This window comes from Solanum tuberosum, unplaced genomic scaffold (assembly GCF_000226075.1).
Source record: "Solanum tuberosum cultivar DM 1-3 516 R44 unplaced genomic scaffold, SolTub_3.0 scf00500, whole genome shotgun sequence".
NCBI classification, from domain to species: Eukaryota; Viridiplantae; Streptophyta; class Magnoliopsida; order Solanales; family Solanaceae; genus Solanum; species Solanum tuberosum.
Window position 1 is genome coordinate 191,049 of NW_006239419.1, and position 23,527 is coordinate 214,575.

A 23,527-nucleotide genomic window follows, 5' to 3' on the forward strand; every position below is an offset into this window, starting at 1 on the left:
ATATTTATACTTTTACTTGAAAAAAACTTAATAAATATTATAAAGATAATTTTATTTGTGGATTTGATTAACAAGTAGTAACATTAACACCATGTAATATTGTTTTATCGATATTTATGATAATATTTTTAAATTATAATTTATAATTTAATTTAAAAATTATAAAAAAATATATAACTTTTAAAAAAGTGGGTTGGCCCGACAAGCCTGTAGCCCACGTACTTGTGGGTTGGGCCGACCGTTTTCTGGCCCACACCAAAAATGGGCTAGCCTGGCCTGGCCCGTAAAATGTCAAAGCATGTATGGGTTAGCCCGGATGGGGTGGGCTTGCCCATATTGACAGCTCTAGCCCAACCTCTCAGCTAGCATATTCTGTCTCCTTCCAACTAATGACATTTATTTAATAGTGGACAAGATTGCAAAAGATCAAGTTGGAAATGGATTGATGGGAGACATTGATGTCATGAATTATGGTCTATTTGGAAAATCAACAACACAATACATAATTAAGATGATAAATCTTATCTTCATTTGGTACGTTTTAATATTCTCTAATAAGATTCTCAATAGAAAAAAGTTTATTGTTTGCTTCCAAAAAGCCAAATACATGATAGGATGCCAACGAGGAACAGTGTCAGTTATCGATAAGTACGTCAAATTGCTACTTGTATTGTCACATACCCTATAATTTCAACCAAAAGAAAAAATTCAATCACTACCATGAAGAGTGGCAACAAAAGATACAGATCACAACAGCCAGATGAAGAGAGGTAAATATTCACCTAGAAAATTAACCAGATATCAGGAAGAACACATATAAAGAGAGGTAAAACGCTCAACCAGGACTTTACCAAGGCTTAAATGCGCCTTTAACAACAGAGTGAGATAAGTTAGATGTACAGAACTTCGTAATAGATCAAATGAGTTCATATATACATATCTGGTATAACATCCCACCATGTAGAAAATTTTAGCTGTCTACATGTTGTTTCCTAGTAATCACAGAGTTGAGCTTCTCAACCTCATTCAACAATGAGGAATTTCCTTCACATGCTTCGTTCAAAATCTGTAATCTATTTACCACATCACAACTTTGAAGGGGCATACATTCCTTATGGAATGGCTCAGATCTGGTATCCGGCCTTTGGTACTCGAGTAAGTTGATAAAAAGGACCTGTAATTAGATAAAAACAAGTACGAATGAGAATTCAAATTAGAATTACAGAACAAGACACAAAATTTCCAGATAATATTTTGCTGGGGACTTAAAAGTTTGAACTTTTTGCAAACTTAAAAGGATCTAAACTGTTAAGTGCATGCTTGCAGGACCAGTTTTGTTAATTTGTGGCAAACTTAGACGACTAAAACTAGATACTTAAAAGACTTTTTTGGACCAACCCCTCAAACATAAGGGACCATTTTTGTCATTTTCTCTCTGTGATACTGTCAATTGTTTTCTCAAACTACCAGATTACATAACTGAGTCATGGAGAGAACAAACATGGCAATAAAATTGCCCAATCTCATAATCATTTGCTCTAATTCATTGTTAATGTGCATGACAACAAATTTCTGAACGGGCAAATTAAATCAGCAAAAGGGAGAATTGTTAAATGCGAAAAGACATGAAAGTGTCGACTTCTATCTCGGCTTACAGACAAGCTCAATCAAGCATTCGTGAATAAAGACACAAAATTAAGAAAAAAAATACAGAAGAACTGAGATTAAGTTTATATGGAGAAAATCCATGTAAATCGAGTTCAGAACCCATTTTAAAATTTGAATCAAATACAGAGAGCATTTAAGTTTTTAAATCAAGATGAATTAGTATGCTTAATTTAGATTTCTAGTTTCTATTTCCTAATTATAATGTATGTGTCCATAATGTCTTCTTAATGATTAGTGATATATCCGGCTATATCAATCTGTTAGCGGCAACCTCTTCAAGATAGAGACCATAAGCCTTAGAGATTAACCTAACTAGTAAATATTTTTTTTAAAAACTATTGGTTGGCAGGAATTTGCTAAGGCACACGTCTTAGAGCCTTTTGACATATTCACTAATGTGTCATGTAAGCGCAAACTGCAAAACACACATCCTGCTATATGCAATGGCTTCAGACCTTAAATCACACCTCAAGAGGGGGCCTTTTACAACAAAAAAAGGGATTCACTAAGCAGTTAAGTAACAAATTTGCATACCTCATGTTGCTTCTTACGGGAGTAGTCTCGTAGCAGAGATTTGACAAGCTTGTTTCGCAAAGGAATCATATTCCCAGAGCAAATCTGGAAAATAAATGATGATAGATGGTGCAAGGCCAAAGTGAATGAAGCAGATCCTCGACGTGCTGCTTTGTCTAGAGCTCCTGAAACCCATGATTTACAGTAAGCTTCCAATATCCTCTCATCATCCTGCATCAAAGTATTAATCACCCACAAGTAAGCAAAGTATAATTATGTCTTTGTTTACAGAAAAAAAATTAAAAGAGCTTTCCTCAACTCGACTTGGCCAAAAATCGGACAACACAATCAATCATTCTCTCGATTCACTCTTTTCCAAACAATGTTTAGTAATGCCATAGTTATCATCATATTTCCAATATCCTTCCCTTTTACCTTGTAACTTTTTGTTGCCATACTACCTTGCTCTTAGGCGGCAGTGTCTTGTAGTACAAGGCAGGATACTGAACAAGATTAATTATCACTATTTATCTATGACATCCTGAACAACTAATACAACAACAACAACACGCCCAGGGTCTGTTAAGGTTAAGATGTACACAGACCTTACCCCTACCCTTGTGGGGTAGAGAGGTTGTTTCGGATAGACCCTCGGCTCAAAAAGTACCAATAAATCTTGTGTTAACCTGATTAACCATCCATAACAACAACAACATACCCAGTGTACCTCCAGAACATACACGTTATTTTAAAACTGTAACATGGAGTCATGGACAGATGCAGCCCCTCCCCTCAAACAGCAATTTTCATTTCCCTTTCCTTTTTCCTGCGTCTTTCTTTCCCATTTTCTTTTTGTTTAAGAATATGAAGTGCAAGAGGGAGGCAAAGCACAGAGAAGTCTGGGCTATTCTTTTTCCTCCCAAATTCCAAACAAAACATGAAGTGGACAAACAACATGAAATATATCTCATTTTAGCAAGTCATTTTAGCTGCACCGCCCCTGTAAGCACACTCGTAGACAATGACAGATCTAGACCAGTGTCAAACTTAAGTATTCTCAAGTGAGTCTTCAATACCATCAGTAAGTTCCTCAGAACATCCATCTAAGAGAAACACATCAAACTTAATTTAGAATGGTGAGAGGATATTTTTCAACTGGTATTGGATACCCCATTGTTTTTGGATCAAAACGAAATTATATTATTATCCTTAAACAGAAAACAAATTTTCCAGTATGGGGCTATGGGCGACTTTCCAGAATCCTGGTTTACCCAAAGGAATTCATATAGCTTTCTCTATATTAAAGGTCAACCTAATAATTATGTGATTGTCAAGTGTTAAGTGTATTTACTGATAGTGTTTAAGTAAGCAATACCTCAACAGGTTCAAGATATCCATAAGTTGCAGCAATGCACTTCTCCAAAGGAGGCAAAAGCTCGAGAGCACAAGCGTTAGACAGTGCATTCCATGCAGCAAGCCTTACAGGAGCTTCAACAAATTGATGCAGATAGACTCCTACTTGACGACCAAATATCATGTCACCATAAGAAACAGCAGCAAATTGCTCTACTAGATTGTCAATGAATGTGGAGTAGTTCTCATGTATGTCCGTCTTAAATTTCAGGCTCTTTGCATTAACTTTTTCTTCCCTATCAAGAAGCTGTCCATAGACATCTTGCAAAGCTTTGTAGAGATCCCTGCTATTGTCCTCCTCAAAAATGCTCATTCCAGAAAGTAAAGTCGCAGACAACGCGTGCAATTTCCATACTACAGGCACATTTCGAACTGGTGTTTGCAACTCAGCAGGAAGGAATGTGGACATCAGTTCAATCCCCAAGAGAAAGAAGAGTCCACCTTTTGCAACTTTGAGAAAATCCAGAGACTCATGACTGGTAGAACAAAGAACTGAGAGTGGACTGAGAAACCAATGCAAGGGAAGAGGCAATCTTTGGTGAGCCCACTCAGCCACCAAACATTTAGGCTCTTGGCTGGCAGGGTTTGATTCAGAATTTTCCTCAGGAATGGTGTCCAGTAAGACACTTCTTTTTTTAGAGTTCTTATGGAATGCTTGCTCATTTCCAGCAGCAGATTTACGCTTCTGTTTTGCAGACAACCATTTCTTCTTAAAGTGAGAAGCTAAGACATCACTCAACAGTAAATAGTCCTCTTCTTGATACACCAACTCGAAAGACTGAAAACCTTGATTAAGATTAAGAAATTGGCGGATACTGAAATCAATGTACTTTAGAGTGGGAACTTGAAACAAGAAATCAAGCAGCTTATCTACAGCAGAACTATCCATTGGCCCCAGCAACAAACATGCTCCCATGACAGAATTTATTTTTTGTATTATAGAGTTCATCTGTTCAGCTGTAAACTGATCTTTGACAGATACAATGGGAAGCACATCAAGCAAGTAAATGAATAATCGTGCAGCTACTTGCGCTGATAAAATATTTTTAGACCAAAATCCCCCACCAGGGGCACCCCAGCCTACACCAATTCCTGGTGCTGGACCACCTCTACCAAACGTCTCAATTGATTGCATATGACGCCATTCAGAACTATTTGATTCCATTACACTTGTCATCAAAGCTCTTAGTTCAGGAAGAGAAGAGTGGAGAATCCCAGCAGCAAGAGTTTTTTCCTCTCTTGTGGAACCCTGGTATGGCAATGGATTCCGAGGTTCATTGTTAGCTAGTAAGATCAGCTTATCAACACACCAAGCAACTCGCAACAATCCCTGAAGGCAACTATTGGATGCTATTGATGTTTCTTGTTGGTTTATTTTTCTCAAATAACACAACCTCTCAAGGAACGAACTGCTGCCAGAAGCAGCATCGTGGCTTGTACTACTTATACTTGAAAAACTCATAAGTCCATTTTTCAAAATTGCTAGTCCAATCTTAGGGACAAAGTCTGGCAGCCATGGAAGAGTCCCATGGCACAACTCTGCATTATCTTCTGGGATTACAGCTTCAAGCACTGCAGAAAGCATGTCCATAATTGAAGATATCAACCACAACAAAGGAGGAACTGCTGAATCCTGCATATCACCATTCAATTTCTCCTCATTTTCTCCCTCAAATAGACGAGATAGGAGTGGTATCTCCTTGATCCTAATAGACTCTAGGGCGGAATCAATCATAGGACCAACCTGGGCCCAACACCAGCTCTCTGCTTCTTTTGTAGTACCCCCATCCAAATGTTGCATGTGGGAATAAAAAGTTGGCAGTTTTCTAGTTAAAGCACCCAGTACAAGGTATGCTTCCTTGGCAATGGCAGTATATTCGCTGAGGACACTGTTCTCAATCAGCTTTCCAAATGCAGGCACATTCAACCAAATGCATAAGGCAGGAAATAGATCATCAAAGAATGACACACAGTATCCATGTTGCACACAGACCTTCCACAACCGTAACTGTTCAACCAGAAGGGCTGATGAAAACTTACAAGCCTCTTTTCCAGACTTTACCCAATGGTCAAAAGAGGTATACCGATACAAGTGCCAAGTCATCTTTTGAACAATTCCAGTCTTGACAAATTCTAGGCAGTTCTTCTTGTCAAATCGAGCCAAAAGCTGTCACATTAAAGAACAAAATTTAAACGCGGGAATGAACTTAAAATTTGGATAGATTTATTACAGTCACAAGTGTTTCAAGCATGGATTCTTGATGCGCTTACTTTCAGGAGTGTAACTGACTTGATCTTTGAGGTACTAATCTCCATTTTCTCTTTACTGGTGAATCTGCTGATGATTGTTTCAACCAGCTGTTGACACTTCATAACTGCAGCTGCACATGTTGGCGAATGCCTAGCTATCGCAATTAATATGGAAATCAGGCATTCTTCCAAAGCTGTTGAAGGCTCAGTCTGGCAGAAAAAAAGAAGAAGATAACATGTCATGCTACAGTACACAACCAGCAGTCATCATTTATGAGTCAGAGTTATATATTGGACAAGTTGCTCACAATCACAAGCTAGAATACAAAAGAAACATGGTCCATCAGAAGAAACATACCTCCAAGAGATATTGAATCCTTTGAAGAATCCCCATCCTAATCAATCCTGCAGCTATATCTTGGCCAGCAACAACAACATCATCCTGAATAGTGTGTCCACTTTCGTCATTATCCAGATAATCCCGGGAAAAAGGAAGTATATTGGAAGGTTTTGCATTGTATTTCCAGAAACCACCATGGAGAAAACCATCTTCGATTTCAGGTCGACTTCTAAAGACAGGAGCAGTGGGTGCCTCCCTCTGAAGAGTTGGTATCCTCTGATAAAAACACAGAGGTCAAGAATAAACCATCTCCCAATATACAGCTCATAGAGACAGCAAAATTATAGTCTTACCTCCACAATTTCAAAAAACTCCTCATTGATCTCAAAGGTAAGAGCACATTGAATGGCTCTAGCACACGCCAAAACTACGGAATTGTGGTTGTCATCCAGATACATCCTACAAGTAAAAAATGCATAACACTTCTTTTGAGTAAGAAAGAATGCAAAACTGTTGTCTCAAAGAAAATTGATCTTGTTCCATGCATAGCAAAGTTCAGCATTTCCAGGAATCCTAATTTAACACGAGAGATACTGAAGTACATTATTTTCAGATTGAAGTGCTGTCATCCAACTAGTCCTGGTCCATATCCTTTAACTATAAGGTCGGAATTACAAATAAGGCAAATGCAATCAATTTTATTTCCTTGAAACAAACCACAATCATTTCGGGTTTCATATTTTATTAAAGGACAGAAACAAAGAGATATGCATGTAGTTTAGTCTACAAACCCAAGGTTTTGACCCAACTACTAAGCTGAGTAGTTCAGGTCGCAAAGCAGTAAAGAGATCAGAGTATATCTCAAATTCTTGTGAAGTGATAAGTCCAAGGTGGGCGGGTGGGATGGGGAGAGGAATCTAGTACTGCAGAAACTGAGAATCTCTACAAAGACATTCAAGAAAAACAAAAACTGAGAGAAATAATTTTGTTACTTGCAAGTTCCGCAATCAACTATACACTTAATAGTTTTAACCCAACTATCCTCCTTTTCTCAAAAGTACTTCACAATTTCCACCTATTTCCCCACTATATTCTTTTTTAGTTGTTTTTCCAAATAATTTTGAGGAGTAAACAAATTCAATTACCCAAAGGTTTTTCCCTTACACCTAGGAAATAAGAGTTAACACTTTGTTTAATGTTTTTGCCTTATAATGCAGGTAACAACTTTCCCTTCCACCACAACAGCCTCCCTACTTCCACTCCAAGTGGAGGCGCAAAAGAAACAAGTGAAAGGAAATCTAAATACAAAGAAGATTGTGGACAAATGGAGAAAAAAATGAATAATTGGCTATGCATGAACATAAATGCAGTATTACTGATGTCTATAACAAACAAACAAAAAAAGCATTACATCTTGAAGGAGAACATTTTTGGGGACAAAAAACAGGCATTATCTATTTCACCGAAATGAACAAACATGGCACTATCTCATGGACAAACCATTATTTAGCATATCACAAGAGAAGGCCAAGAAAAAACAAAGAGGAAACACTTACCTCAATAATAGGGCAAGCTCGGGTTCTGGGCCTAGTGTAAAAGCCCAAATGGCCTCCCAGTCAGTAAGTCCATCTCTGTCCTGAGATCTTAAGATACACCCCAGCTGATTCTGCTGAATATTGTGCATTGCTCTATCAAGCACAGATGCAATAAGATGGAACGCAAATGTCCGTTGTCCAGGTACCTGTAGACAAGGAGCTCAAATACTTAAAAACACAATTAGACTAGCACGGAATTCAGACACAAAAAAGCATGAAACTGAATATCCAAAGGATTCAAAATTAAATATACTAACCATACTTCTTGCAAGAGCAACTGCTTCTTTGATGGTGTAACCAGCCGCGCCAGGATCACCTTCAGTTCGTAGATAGTCACGCTCGGAAAGATTTTTCTCAGCATAAGATGATGTATTACCTGCAACAAAATGAGGCATACCCATCAAAATATTTCATTGGTTGAGGCATTCCTAACAAGTGGAAGATTCAGAAAATGCCAAATCAGGTGAGACACAAACACGAGAGGCACTCTACGAACCTATAGGAAGTTGATTTAGAGCATCACCTATTAAGTAGAATAATCAGATATTATGTCGTATTATCAACCCACTCGATGACCAGATTGCTAAATGGATATGAGGAAATGAGAATGGGAGAGTGCTCGGGGAGGAAAAAACCTGCCTAATCTACAAAGGGAAGGTCAGTTTATTTTTCATTTCTTGATACATGTCTAGTTAGGGTACAAATATACAAGGTCAGTTCTCAACTTTGACAGTTGACAAGAGCAACACTATCCTCCCTAAAACAAAAACATCACGGGATCTAAGAAATTAAGATGTGTCCGATCCCACATAAACTCAATCCAAATAGACATGTTAAACTGGACAAGATTTCCTGTGGAAAAATATATTTGACAACTTGGCAACTGGCGAGCAATGAAAGCAGAAAGAATTGACCTGTAAAAGGAAGTTCCTTTGGAAATTCTCCAGTAGTACAAAGAAACAGATTTTGCCAAAAATAACAAAATAAAAATAATAATAAGATACCACTACAACAAAGTAGTATCTATCATGAAGATAGTCCAGGCACATCTATCCCTACTTAGTGAAAAACTTGAAGAGCTCCTATCGCTCTTGGAATTGACCTGTCTTATTTCTATTGGTATATGACAAAGTGATAAATGTGCGCACAAAGTGTATCTTCAAATATACCAGAGAAGTTCAGCACCCTTATCCTTGCTGCAAACTAGAATTATAAAAGGAAATACACATAAGCATATGAATCAGAACTTATCAGTGGCTGCAACTGAGCAAAACCACATAAATATAACTTATATTAGACATAAGATTGATCTAACTAGTCATCTTTGACTGCTTCGACCAGCTTAAGTACGCCTGCCACTAAACTGGTGATTGAGCATACAAATCAGAACTTATCAGTGGATGCAACTGAGCAAACCACAGAAATGTAGCTCATACTAGACATAAGATTGATCTAACTAGGCATTTTTTACTGTTTCGACCAGCTTAAGTACGCCTGCCAGTGAACTCGTGATTTCCACTGTTCACTAATGATGCTTGGTAAATTTATTTCTTCCTCAGATGAATCATACACTAGAAGGAAAAGATTAAAAAAAAAGAACCTGCAGTACTGGAAAGTAAGAGCTTTTAAGGTATAAACAAAATTAGGCTTACCACGCTTTGAGACATCAAATTCTCTCTTCACAATATTGCCATCCAAGGAAAATCTTAATTCACGGACACTCTCAACTCTTTTACTCCAATCATCCCACACACTGGTGCATGCACTCAACTTTGGTGTATCATCTTTTACATTTTTCAATGTGCCTTGTGAGGTTGCATTGTTCATCTGATCCAGCAAATTACCCTTTTCGCCACTGTGATGAGAACCAGATTTACTCGATTTTCCTCTTTTCAACTTCTCTTGGCCTTTCCTCTTCAGTGCTGCCAACATTGCTGGACTAAATTTTGCCATTAATTCTGCCTGCGCTTCAGCAATTTCATCAGCTGACATTCTCGCTAATTGAGCTTGATTCTCAGCATCAATTTGACTCTCAAGACTGCTGGCATTCTGCCTTCCTTCCACTTCCTGGGAGTCAAAGCTAGCATCAGTTTTGTTTGCAGAAATGTTATGTTTCTGTGCGTTAACCTGTAAGGTAGGATGCATATCCTCAATTATTTCTTCCTCCTGCTCAGTGATACCATTTCCACATCTCTGCTCTGGTAAGACAAAACGGTAAGCACTCTGTTCCATGCCTCCCTGCTCGATGTCCATTGCCATGTCTTCCTCTTGCTCTTGAACCATATGCTCATCCTCCATGCTGATATCCTGAGATTTTGCACCATCTTCTACAGATAAAACAGCACCCTTTCCATATTTATCCGGAGTACGTTCATCTAAGTTGCTTTTGTTTCGAGATACTTTGGCAACAGCCTTTCGCTCTTTTGATGTTGACGTCAACTTGCGAGCACTTTCTTCCCTCTTGGATGGTACAGAACTATTATCACTAGCCACTATCTCCCGCCACCGACTAAAATCCAGCCCTTTATTCTCTTTTCTTTCCATAGGCTTAGCAAAAGCTCCAATCTGGTCCATTCCAGTGAAATCTTCCTCATTCTCTTCACCATCGCGATCATTGTTACCACGAACGACTCCAACTTTTGGGGTCCAATGCTATACAAATATGCAGAGAGATGCACATATTAGTACAAGTAACAAAACTACACCCAGATAAACAAAAAGGTTCATAGTTTCTTCTACACATATGACTATCAAAAAGTAGTTTTGAACGTGTTCATCAAGATCCTATCCTAACTTCACACGGATCCATAACATCACAGTATATATCTAAAAAGAACAAATGTTACTTTAATACTATGATGTGCCAAAACAAAAGCGTATTTTTCTATTAATGCATACGAGTATGTCACACATTCAATATCTAATGCTTCCATATTTGTATCTCTCTTGGCTTGGCTTTATATGGGAGATACCAGATACTCCAGTTGGTAACATGTTTTAGGATCGTTAGTACATTTGCTTCCATTTTCAATTTCCAAATATCATATTTCACTTTGCAAACAAGAATTCTTTTTTTCAATTTTCATAGGGCGCCCTAATTAGTTGTTGTTGCTGTTACAGCTAATTAGAAATTACTCAAATACAAAGGAGAAAGATTCACCAACTCTTGTAATGACAATAACGATTTGTCTCAAATTAACGAGGAGGAGGAACTTACTGGACCATGAGCGCGGTGACGGGCCACAGGAAAAGGACGAACAGTAGGACGAGGTGCAGAAGACCAACTTGTAGGTGGTTTTAATGGTTGTTCTGAAAACCCCTTTTCAACTATGCCGCCCACCAGGTGGGAGGCATCATCTTCATTGATAACAGTTCCAAAAATCTTTTGAGTGGTGGGTTTCTTGGAGTCTACGTTGTTCATTGATACAATCCTTTAAAATCTTGAAAATATAACAGTAATATGGTATTGAAGTTTAATGGAGGAAGTCCACAAATGGGGTTTTTCGGGGTTTTAAGCAAGAAAGAGAGAATCTTGAAATACAGTACTGCCTGCCACCAAAGTAGAGATAGAGAGAAAAAGAGAAGCTGAGGGGAAAAAAGTGGGCACCTTGTGTTATTGCTAATATATATAGGGGGATAAAATCGACGTTTATGCTTTACAAGGAGTCGGAGGTAAGAAATTTAATTTTCGAGGGATGGTTTACAGGGTTAGATTCCGAACAAGTTATAAGTACAATTTTTACAATATGACGATTAAATATAGGAAAGACAACGGAGTGAGACGAGTAGGGTGGGAGTGGGGGTGGGTTTTAAAAGAATTTGAGCTATTTATCATCCTAATTAATTACTGTATTATTTTTTACGCCTCTCATGATTTCGAAAAAGGAGAAGTTTATAATTTAATTAATATTTTATGATTTGAGTTCATTTATGTTAATTATTTATGTAAAAATTATTTGATTAGTCAAAGTATAGAGTTGTTAGATGTGATAAATAGGATAAAATTGGATTATATTTTTATTAAAGATAAGTAATTATTTGATCTTAAAAAATTAGATGAACGGCTAAATAATGTCATTAAACTAATTTTTTCAGTATATATAAGGAATCACATGTATTCTATGATTTTTTTATATAAGGACAAAAATATTAACCCCACACTTAAAAGGACAACTTCATTTAAAAAATTGTACAAATAAAGTCACTTAAAATAATTTATTAATTGAAAAAATTTACAATCAAAACATTATACAAGAGCATTGTAACTTAATATTGTGTAATTTAGATAGTTAACAAAATAAATAAGAAAACATCGTAAATAATATGTTGTGGGATAGATTTATATGAAGCGAATTAAAAATCTAAGAAATTGCTTTTTGTAAATTTAAGTTCAAGTCTATATATCTTCACTTCATATTGAAACTTGCAAAAAAATTAAAATAATCTTCAATATTTTGTATTCAAATTTTTTGCGATACAGATATAATCTGGCTCTATATATATATGAAACACCATTGAAATAAAAAGAAATCTGATAGGTTGTGTCTCACACTCTTAAAAACTAATGTCCGGCAATTAAAGGAGATTTTTAGGAGGAAAAAAAGGGGTAATGCTTGACCCGTATACCGGCCCAAAAGGGTATACAAGGCCCAAAACAACCTTGAACACCTCGTCCAGGTGTCAATGGCAGAAGCTATTTCCGGGAAGCATCTTCTGTGATTTGCACTCAAAATATGTATAAATCTCTCATCACCATTCAAGAATCCATCATCAATCTACTGTTACTGTAATGGCCGAATGGTCTCAACTCCCCAGAGAACTCGTAGAACTCATATCCAAACACCTTTCCACCGAAACTGATTTCCTCCGTTTCCGTTCCGTTTGCTCTTCATGGCGTTCCTCTCTTCCTCCTAAACCCTACCCGTCTTCCCTTTCCCGTTTTCCCATTCTCCCCAATGACGGCATCGCTGAAAATAGCTGGGGTTTTAAACTTTCCAAATCACCCCTTTACCTTATCCGTCCACCTAATCAAACCACGTCCTCTGATAACCATGGATGGATCATCAAGCTCGATCGCGAAAATCCCCAGAGAATGCGTTTATTCAATCCTCTTTCCAGATCCCAATGCAAACCCCTTCCTTCTGATTTCCCCAAGATTTTGGATTCCTCGCAATACCCAATTCGCGAATTGTGCCATGAGTATACTCTTCAGTTTATAAAGTACCGACCCAGGGCTAATTCGATTGCCGATGCTGGGAATCTGTACATGGAAAAAGTTGCTGTGCGTATGGAAAAAAATGGGTTTCTGCTATTGACAATTCATGTTTCTGGGAAATTGGTGATGTTTAGATCTGGTGATACCAAGTGGTCTATTGTTGATGAGTCATCTTTGCCGTACGATGATGTTATTATGAAAGATGGGAATTTTTATGCTGTTGATAATACTGGGAAGGGAGTGCTTGTTAAATTGAGCCCTGGGACAGCGCCAGAATTAGAAGTTGTTGCTCATTCTGTGTTTGGGGGAGATAAAAAGTTCCTTGTGGAGTCTTGTGGGGACCTGTTAATGGTTGACAAGTATTTGAGTATTGGGCCTGAAGATGATCTTGGATACAATGAGACTGTTGAGTTTTATGAGGAATTTGATTGCTACATGAGCGAAAGGACAGTAAAGTTCAAAGTTTATAAGTTGGATGGAGATATGCAGAGGTGGGTTGAGGTCAATTGTTTGGAAGATAGGATGTTGTTTGTGGGGGATAATTGTACATTTTCTGCTTTGGTCTCCGAGCTTGATTCTGGGTGTAAAGGGAACTGTATACTCTTCTCGGATCAGTTTTTCTGCAGCACGGAGGATGATGGAGGATTCTGGAAGCATCACGGCATTGGTGTGTTTAGTTTGGAAAATGGCCGCATTTGTCCTATTAATTGTTGCCGTGGCTATGCCGAGTTGTTTTGGCCTCCTCCTCCTTGGATTTGTTCTCCTCGACCCATTGATGTAAGTGGTGTTTTTGTTATTGTTTCAGGTCTCAATGACTTTACATTGCTTATATGCTCTAAGATATTGTGCATTTGATTAGGCAAATGTGATACTATTATGTTTATTCCATGTCTTGCTGCTGATTCATGTGGGAGAGAGAGAGGCTCTTCCTATGCCTGGTTCTGTGTATATGTTATCTCTGATTTATCTGTTCATCACCATGTTGTTATCTATGTTTAGACTAGTATTTGGACGACCCATTGATTTAGATGATACTCTGGCAATTAAACTATTTAATAGTTAAAGATAAAAAAAATCCTTTCTCATAAAAAAAGAAGTTAAAGATGGACAAACTAGCTATTAATCTTCCTTTGAATGAAAATAGTATTTCGGCTTAATGATGTTTGAAAATTGAATCACTCACTGACAATCACCAGCTGATGCCCAAGCTCCTTGATGAATAATATTTTGTGCTAGGAGTATATATTGCTGGTCAAGAACCATTCCGCCTTGATAACTATTTCATATTTTCAACTTCAACTTGAGATTTTATTTGCATATCATTGATTGTCTTACAATTTGGTTCGTTGTTTCAACTACATCTTGAAATAGAGAATGTAAAGCTGGAATACTTGTTTGAGGAATATTTTAAGTGAAATAATGGTTCACCCACAACGCTTCAACATTTCTTTCCCCAAGTGAAATTCATGTAGAAACACAACTACTTCCAAATACCCCTTTTCAACTTCAACTTTGAATACTCTTTTCAACTTCAATCAAATATTGCTCAAAAGCCTAATGTTATTGCAACTCACCCACAAGATGAGAGCTTGGGGGGTTACATTCTATTGCCACAGCAACTATCCTGCTTTTTTTTCTCCATCTTTGGTGTTTTTCTCACCCTTTTAGGGCTTAAATTTATCTATTTTTACTTACATTTGCTATTTCATGCAGGCTGAGATGAATGAGCTGAAAATCTAACTCTCTTGGAACATGATGGAAATAAAAAGAAACTAGCTAGCCAGAGCTGATGATATGCTGGACTTCTTTAAACTGTACATATGGTTTTCTTCGGAAATTGACATTTAGCTCAAGGTTTAACCCGCATACGTACTTATGTGGCACTGACTGGCACAAATAAATGAACAAGTTAAAGTATTTTCATTGACAGAGTATTATGGAGAAGAAGCAAGGATCTTCATGTGTTTCTTTACTAAATGTGGTTCACATAAATTTCATCTTTCTTATTTTAAGTACAGTTACAGCTAACCACCACCAGCATATGATTACCAGTCATTCAATGGAGGAATGGGCAATTCTGCTCACTTTGGAGAATTATTTGATTGTGTGACCACTTATTTAGTTACATTGAGTTCTAAGACTTGGCAGGTTATGCATATTTGTGTGAAGGGTGCAAGGTGGTCTGGACACCACTTCTTAAAAAGAAGGAAATTTTATAAATGTATATAACCTGCGAGCATTTCCTCTTGTACAGCGTTGTTAGAGTACTATTTGCTTCTATTTCAAGAACAACACAAGAATGAAATCATCTTCGATATCTTAAACTATGAAGAAGATTCAAATTATTGATTGGAAGCTTTGGAATGCCCTACTTCTACAGTAGTCAGGGCTTATTTCTGATTCAATATTCTATCTTCTCCTGTGAGATACCACCGCATAAGCCACCCTATTGGACCAGTATATTGATATCCACAAAACCTTAATTTGTGCGTCACTTTGGACCATGTTCCCTCTATCCAAGCTCGAAGTTACTCTCCCTTCATAAAAATCAGTAACTCGGTTATGAAATTTTTTCATGTTGGTTACTTATTGCTGGCGAGCTGTTGAGATGTAAAACAATGATGGGAATAGGTATAGGAAGGGAACTCACGTATTCATTAGGAACAGAGTTGCTTATTGCATTTGGGTTGTTGAAACTGCAGGATGCCAGAATGATGTTGATATGTTGGATATGGGTAATGAGAGTTATATATTGATCAAACATGTGCTTTAAGGTTTCTGAATTCGAACTTATTATAAAACGTTTTTAAGTCACACACAAATCTTACATAGTTGTGGCATTTTCATGCTAGAAGTACCTTTCCAATATTCCATCGGGATTAGTGTGGTACACTACACAGTGGAGATGATAGTAGGACGGCCATTGTTGGAAAAGCTGGAAACACGGTGGAGATAATAGAAGGACGGCCACTGTTGGAAAAGCTTGAAGTACATCTAATATCCCATTAGAGATGATTAATTGAGTAAGACAATAACTAAGATAGTTAAGTGCTAAAACTGCCTGGAGCAATCACCATGAAGATGCAATTACTTTGCTACATCTTAATGGTAGCTAGTCAAGCAGCAACTTCTTCTTTTCTATACCATAAGAAAGCTGCTATTTTGCACTTGCCAAGCAAAAACTATGCAACTACATTAATGCTATCCTTCTCAATGTAACAACCGATGAAGATGAGGTTGAGAGTTTTGAACAACCGCACTATCCTAAAAGAAATATACATGATAAAGAACATAATTGAGATCAAAGCATCCTTGACTAGTCATCTGTTAGTTCTCAGTCCCGTTCAGGAGCATCCTTAGAAGGTCTTCTGGCACTAAGATTCCCTGCATATGACCACAATTTATCCAAATCAGTTGGAGTCACTTTCTCCAGTTTAGCCGTTGGTAGTACCTTTGAACCAGCCTTAGAAGGAGAAGCTGTCTTCCCTGGGCTACCAATCAAGGGAGATAAGCAAAAGGTTGGTGTAGCAAACGGAGAGGTAAAAGGGGAATGCTGAATAGAGAAGGGGCTTGGTGACATCCGCTTTTGGACTGGAAGACCATCCAAACCTCCCCTATTGAAAAGGGATATATTCTCTGCTGCAGCACATCGTTTTGTTGCATCATCCACGAATAACACATCGTCTATCCTTGCCATAATGTTAAATGCCAAGCTCTCCATGACCCTTGAGTAGCTCTCAAGAATTGACTGCCCAACATCCTGCAGTAGAACACATTAAGATTTCAGAGAGCACAATAGATGACGACTGCTATGTCCCTGTGTATCTGGTTGTTATTGCATTTATGACAACCGCTTGCCATCAGAAACATTTCACAAATACCAATATTCAGCAATATAGAAATAGAACCAAGAATGATGTTTCATAACAGTATAATAAAGGCATCTTCACAGTTCACACCTTGAGACCATGTGTGACTAGAACTTTCACTGCCTACACGTCCCATTGCATATAATTTATTATTATTAAGCAAAAAATATCTCATAATATTTCTTCTCTTACCAAAATAAATATCGCTATGTCTCCTATCTGCTCTACTTTACTATTTACACTTCATGTGAGTTTGTATCACCTACCTTGTTATACTGAATTTTGTTCATGTCAAGTGCAGTTTGAGGAAGACCAGGGAAGCGAAGCCTGAGACTATGCAAGAGCGTTTCTGCTCGTTCTGCCAGATATTGATTCTTACCACCATCTGCAACAAGGCCCTTGACCTTCCCTCCCCATGATTTGCCTTTAGATTTTCTTTTATGTGGATGTTTCTTCTGGTCCTTGAGTCTCCAAACATGCACAGCAGCCTCAATTCTATTTGCAACTTCCAGTGTATGGTGCTCTGATGACAAGTCCAGGCAATCAAGAAGACATTCAGGTGAGAAATTGTCAGCAGTGATGTAGCGATAGATGATATCACCTAGACATGTTTTTCCACTCTGCAATAAGAATTTAAGAAACAATTAAAGAAATGAACAGTTGCAGTTGACAAGTAAACAAGCATTTCTTTTCATAAACACGTACTCTAAATTGTCCTTGGGAGAATATCGGAATACGCATACGAGGATAACAAATGTAGATGCAGGGAAAAAGCGAACAAATTCTCTGAAATTTAAGTTTAGAGATTGTTTATCTAATAAGGAAACTTTACTTTGTTTCCTCTTACCGTATTTTCTTATCAAAAGCATAAATGTTGAGCTACCCACTTACATTAGACAACAGAAACATACTTCATCTCATTTTGTGCAAGTAAGTGATCTAAATTACAGATACAGCAACATTAACCAGTGGTGCAATGAGGAAGGCAAGGAAAACAAAGGAAGTCAAGATATAGTATTATTTAAAGAACCTGACATAGGCTGCGGATGGCAGCTCCTTTTTTTTTCGGATGAAGAACTTCCACTAAATATAACTATAACTTCTACTTTAAGTGAGCTCAACAGGATGCAAACCTTGGGTAAAGTTTCAATATAGGCACTTGGAGTCTCCATTTCAGCAAGCACATTACTGTTGATTGCCAAGGCTGCCTTCAGTATCTGGTTTGTGCAATCCCTACATTGTTGCACTCTCTTCCTAGCTTCTTCTGACAACCCTTTTGGCGGAACTTTTGGGCAAGGCAACCACCATTTCTCTTCCTGCCGAACTGAAGGCCTACCAAACCCTATACCGGGAGGATAGGAGTCACAGTCATCTCCTTCAGCTAAAACTATCCCTCGATCCACATACCAAAACTCTGTGTCACGAAATCCATCGAGAATGCTAATCAACATAGCATCAAGCTTCTTCAGAGCAGGCAAGTTCAAATATAAATCAGAACGTGGTCGTGTTGCCATTACTTCATATGTGCCTCCTCCAGGGAACTGTTGAATGGAAGGCACAAGCTCCACAATAGAGTCACTAACACATAACAGCCACTCCATCTCCCTACACCACATTGCCTTCTTTTGTAGGGCCAGTGGCTCCAACCTCCATAGTTCTCCAAATATAGTAGCTATAATTATCATACAAGAAAACCCAATTTCAATACAAAATCAGGTGTGCAATCTTTTATAAAATTACTCTTTGTGTTCAAAGGAAAGAAGTAGTTACACTAACCAGACAGATTTGTGATAGCATTTGAGATTGCAAGTGCCGTAGAAACCCCTTTACCCCCTCCAGACATGTCCTCACCAAGAAGCAGCTTGGCGAATCTCTCCTTCATCAGATCAATTTCTAAATCAAACACAACCTAAAAGTCAAAAAACGATAACCCACATTCTAAAGGGGGAAAAAAAGCAGCAACTGTCCAAAAATATCAACAGATGCACAATGACAAATCTAGTCAATGAAGGTAATAATGGAGCTCAGTACAGATATTAAACATCAAACTTCCATAAATCTCTACCGGATTGGCGTGAAACCGCATAGTTAAACTAAAACTAAAAAAATGCACAAACCAGATAAATCTGCCTGGCGTTTCTCAGACTTTTCATTGCAGGGCACCACATCTTTCCCGCCAATCCCCGGGAACATAAATGGAGGTAACATTGGTGTTGGAAACTCCGATTTCGCAGTGAATCTCCGGCAAGCGAGCGGCGAAGAGGCCATAGAACTGGATGCGCCTTCAGCATCATAGCGCCGACAAGAGAAACTGCTTGAAGAACTTTCAGATTCACTCACATCAGCACTTAAACTGTAGCTTCCACATCTCTCACTCTGCTGATCAGAACCTTCTTCAGATGATACACTCCCCATAGTTCAGCACTCAAAATGCTTTAGTGAAAGTAGTAAATAAGAAGATCCTAGATGCAAATGAGCTTCATAATGATTGTATTAAAAAGTAAAACAAATGGCGAAAATGGGAGAGACAGAGCTTATCAGATATGGCAGTGAAGGAGAAGGAAGAGGAAATGGTGGAGAGTGAAAAAGCAGAAAGAAGATAAAGCAAAGCAAAGCGCAGTTCACACAGTACTACAATTACAGTAGCTGTCTCTCTCTCTAAAAAAATACTGTGACAAAAAGAGTGGTGCGTAGGAAATTTTACTGTACGATTAGACGGCGTTAGTGTGAGGACGTCTGTTGGGTGAAAAACAACGGAGTTAGTTGAGGAGTTGACGACAAAAAGGTACCTACTACCAGACATGGTCCTTTTCTTCGTTAGGGAGCATTTGCCTTTGCCAGTTTGCCACCTCATCCACTGGGATTTACGGAAAATTTAACACACATCATACAAGTATATTTTGAGGACCTGTGGAAAACATCATGTGTTTTAAGAAAATAAAATATACTCAGTAGAATAGAAATATGGTGAAAACTATAAGAACGAGTTTTACGTAATATATGTTTTTTTGACCTTATTAAATCTTTTGATTATCAATAAATTATATTACTTCGTAATAACAAGTACTATGGGAATAGGAGAAAAAAACGACAAAGAATTATCAAAGATTATAAATATGCGCCATGTGAGTGTAATACAATCATAGTGTAGCAGGTTTTGATCGGAGAAAAACGCACAGTATCGTTAACTTATTTAATTCCTCGAAACAAATGTGGATTGACATTGTTCATAAATTACTCCATTTAGCAGTTGTCTTGCTTTTCTTTGTTATTAAAGAAAAAGAAATTATTTTCTAATTTGATAAATTTTAAAATAAATATAGTAATATATTAAGCTTGTCCAAAGTACATTATGAATAAAAAAATTAATTTGCTAGCACGGGTGCATATACCAAAAAGAATGAAGGTAAACTAATGTGTTGCACACACTTTTACGTAATAATCTAACCATAACTTAAAATGGTATGTATACACACATCCCTCTAGAAGTCGAAAAGATTAGTTTGTTTGCTTTGTTGAATTAATGGAAATAATTACAGCTCTGGTTCCTACTTCCTAGGCGTGGGATCTCTGAATCTGTTGGGAATTTGAAACTTTTTGTACTCTGCTTTCCTTCTTATGCAGAGATACTTCCATTCACGAGAAAGTTATTTCTTTTTCGGCCTCAAAGGAGATTTTATTCGCTTTCAAAATTATGTTTCCTGAAGAATTGCCAGTAAGAAATTGCTCTTTTTGATTTTACATTCCAGTTTAAGCTTAAGATATGATATTGACACAGACGTAAAGTGGAATAATATATATTTCGTCTCAGAGATTCGAGATTTTTCCGACGTCAGTTTTTGACCGGAGGAAAATAGGATGAATGATTATTTAATGGAATTAATGTAGTATATGATTGGAATTGTGCATAATTTTCTACTCCATTTTAGGGGCAGAGAAGCTTGCGATTGCACGTGACAAAGCAGAAACGATAGGTCGGAGACTCATAGGATTGCAGTTGACGTGATGGACCCTTCTTTGTCCGACGTGCTTATGGAAAGTAATCTTACAAATAATTTTAAATTTTTAATGACTAAACTATTCTACACTCTCAAATAAAATTAGGGAAATTAAAATAATATATGCTAGGATTTGAAAGGGGTAACATGTATGCTCGATTTAAAGTAAAATATTTTTATAATCAATGGATATCAAAATGTAAATTAAAAACTCTCAATTATATACGAAAAGTTGGGCACAAATACAATTAATATTATGCATGCATCCAAACCACTAATAGCAAGCTTTATTTATCTGTATTTGAACATCATTTTTCGAATAGTACTAGTTGTTGCAATCAAGTTCTCATTCCTTTTTTAGTCAATAAAATTTGATTCAAATTAAGTACGTACTCCCTCCGTCCACAATTATTTGGCCGGTATACTAAAAATAGATGTCCAAGATTAATTGTCAATTTAAACAATCAAGAAACAATTAATCATCTTTTTCCAATTCTGCCCTTAATGATAGTGTAGTTCAATTGAAAAGTTATGTAGACTTTTGATATTCTTGATATAATAGGGTTATATTAGTCAAATTACAACTTCTATTAAACTTTCCTTGAGGGGTGTGCATGACCTTACCCTGACAAACAATTGTGGACGGAGGGAGTATTATTTATGAAATTAAAATTAACTAATTAATTCTTACTCTAATAAATGCTTACAACTTTTTCAATAAAGAGGACACTATTGGAATAGACAAAGACCAATTCAACATATGTGAGACATACATAGTGGAAAAGATATTTACTAGCTCGTTGAAATTGGGGAGAAATGATTTTTTGATTTTTTTTAGTTTCTTTTTAAAAGAAAATCTTATTTTACATCTCATTTTTTTCATATATATAAAGAGATATGAAAAAAGTATTTTTTTTATATTTAAATTTAGCAGCTCAAGAGATCTTATTTTCTCGTTATATTGTGTTACTTATGTTAATGAGATTAAAGATAAAAGGTGATAATTTGATTAAATAGTTGTTATGATTAGAACCATCTAAGAAATTTTTTCTTAATAAGAGCTACTAGCATTGCGTTAGTAGGGGCTATGAGAACAATAATGTTAAAGTAAGGTTGTAATGATGACGCTTTAATTAATTTTAATAAATGTCATGTTTTACCAATAGTAGGGTTTAGGTTGTTGAATTTGAGGGGTCTCGTGCTATTTTTCGGTGTTTAATTAGTTGGAAAATATAAAAGTTACGGTCAGTCAACTGAATGACCGATGTTAATGATGCTGATTCCCATGTGCATTAAACCCTTCTTTCTTTATTTTCATTTATTTATTTATACTTTTTTCTGATCCAACTTGCCACTTTAATTAAGTTTCTGCCCAATCTAGAGTCGACTCTTAATGGAGGTTTGGTAGTCCATTAGAGTTAGAGTTACGTAAGACTGTAATATACATATGTTATCTAAATTGTCTTTTTGAAATATAGAATAGCAAAAGTATCAGAAATAATAGGACACTACATGCATCGTATTCTCCTTTATATTTACCTACAACCCATCGATAAGTTAAGTAATAAATTATTCACATGAAATGATTTCAAACATGATCTCCTATAATTTGAATAGAATAAAATTATTTTATTAAGATTTTATATGTTTTATTATCAGTTCTTGTATAAATAAATAAATATATAAAATGTTTTGAAATCGATTCACATAACAAACATAGTTGGTGAAGCAAATGAGAAAAGAAATGAGAACAATGACAACATCTTGCTTACAAATATTTCTTCTGCCTCATGATTTTATATGATGTAATTACGAAAAATAAAATAAGTGATAAATAATTGTTTGGCTAAATCATGTCATGATAAAATGAGAATTTTAAAGTAAAAAATATTATTAAATATAAAAATATGTTTCATTAAAAAAGTGAATCACGTTAATTAATTAGACAGAAGGAGTAATAGAATTTGACTGAAGAGAGTGTTCCTCTTTTAATAAACTTAATGCGCTATAAATAATTTAATCTAATTAGATCAATAAAATGAATTACAGATATCGAATAAAAATAAAAATAAAAATAAAAACAATAGTTGAAATCTTTTTTGCCTTCCTCCTTCAAGGTTGCAACTTGGGAGAATCACTAGGAATTATGTCACCTCATGTATTATAGTAAGTATGTGAATTCTTCATGTTGAGAGTAGTTGTGATTGACACATTAGAGATTATGCTAGTGCCGATGAGACCATTTTAGTTGTATCCCAACTTTCGTACTCATCTTAGTTCTCAACTTATTATGTCTTTCACCAACTCGTTGCAATTGACAAGCAATCTACGACCACATCGTGTCCAAAATCATCTCAAGCAGTAGCACCACTATATAGTCACATTGGCCAGGTGGAATTATATAAAGTTAATTAAGAGGTTCAATTCAATTTTATATGTATAACTAGATAATGTTGCCCGTGCTATGCACGGGCCCAATAATATAAATGGTATATTTTGGGGCTAATAACCGAGTTTTTGAAGTGATTGTTTGCGTGGATAAAAGAATAAGTTTTTTTTTATCACAAACATGTACTTTCTTTGACGCTATTTAAGGCATAATAAGACTACTCACATACAACATTTTTGATATTTTATGTTGTCAATTATCATGATTTATAGTATTT

The 23,527-nt window shown here is 36.5% G+C and overlaps 3 protein-coding genes across 3 annotated transcripts; 1 reads left to right on the top strand and 2 right to left on the bottom strand.

The window, feature by feature from the left end:
* Positions 1-817: 817 nt before the first annotated feature.
* Positions 818-11,364, bottom strand: LOC102599570 (transcriptional elongation regulator MINIYO). Its single transcript, XM_006364454.2, has 10 exons — positions 10,997-11,364; positions 9,432-10,431; positions 8,037-8,155; positions 7,741-7,925; positions 6,538-6,643; positions 6,203-6,460; positions 5,866-6,054; positions 3,557-5,761; positions 2,203-2,412; positions 818-1,174 (listed from the first exon to the last, which is right to left on the bottom strand). The coding sequence occupies exons 1-10, from the start codon at positions 11,198-11,200 to the stop codon at positions 971-973; spliced, it is 4,680 nt and encodes a 1,559-aa protein (XP_006364516.1). The 5' UTR covers positions 11,201-11,364; the 3' UTR covers positions 818-970.
* Positions 11,365-12,375: 1,011 nt separating this feature from the next.
* LOC102578619 (F-box protein SKIP23-like) lies at positions 12,376-15,318 on the top strand. Its single transcript, XM_015303974.1, has 2 exons — positions 12,376-13,771; positions 14,708-15,318. The coding sequence occupies exons 1-2, from the start codon at positions 12,569-12,571 to the stop codon at positions 14,732-14,734; spliced, it is 1,230 nt and encodes a 409-aa protein (XP_015159460.1). The 5' UTR covers positions 12,376-12,568; the 3' UTR covers positions 14,735-15,318.
* Positions 15,319-16,038: 720 nt separating this feature from the next.
* On the bottom strand, positions 16,039-19,527 carry LOC102599896 (rop guanine nucleotide exchange factor 1). The gene is made up of 5 exons (XM_006364455.2): positions 18,981-19,527; positions 18,640-18,756; positions 17,997-18,535; positions 17,130-17,483; positions 16,039-16,754 (listed from the first exon to the last, which is right to left on the bottom strand). The coding sequence occupies exons 1-5, from the start codon at positions 19,276-19,278 to the stop codon at positions 16,329-16,331; spliced, it is 1,734 nt and encodes a 577-aa protein (XP_006364517.1). The 5' UTR covers positions 19,279-19,527; the 3' UTR covers positions 16,039-16,328.
* Between the last annotated feature and the right edge of the window lie 4,000 nt (positions 19,528-23,527).

Bases quoted from the DNA above. Each gene is read 5' to 3' on its own strand.
- LOC102599570 (XM_006364454.2), bottom strand. From the start codon at position 11,200: ATGAACAACGTAGACTCCAAGAAACCCACCACTCAAAAGATTTTTGGA. The intron at 6,461-6,537 runs GTAAGACTATAA...TGTTTTTATCAG, and splicing joins AGTTTTTTGAAATTGTGGAG to AGGATACCAACTCTTCAGAG. The intron at 1,175-2,202 runs GTATGCAAATTT...ATCTAATTACAG, and splicing joins CCCGTAAGAAGCAACATGAG to GTCCTTTTTATCAACTTACT.
- LOC102578619 (XM_015303974.1), top strand. From the start codon at position 12,569: ATGGCCGAATGGTCTCAACTCCCCAGAGAACTCGTAGAACTCATATCC. The intron at 13,772-14,707 runs GTAAGTGGTGTT...TATTTCATGCAG, and splicing joins GTTCTCCTCGACCCATTGAT to GCTGAGATGAATGAGCTGAA.
- LOC102599896 (XM_006364455.2), bottom strand. From the start codon at position 19,278: ATGGGGAGTGTATCATCTGAAGAAGGTTCTGATCAGCAGAGTGAGAGA. The intron at 18,757-18,980 runs GTTTGTGCATTT...TGTTTGATTTAG, and splicing joins ACGCCAGGCAGATTTATCTG to AAATTGATCTGATGAAGGAG. The intron at 16,755-17,129 runs GTAGGTGATACA...GTTCTACTGCAG, and splicing joins ACAAAATTCAGTATAACAAG to GATGTTGGGCAGTCAATTCT.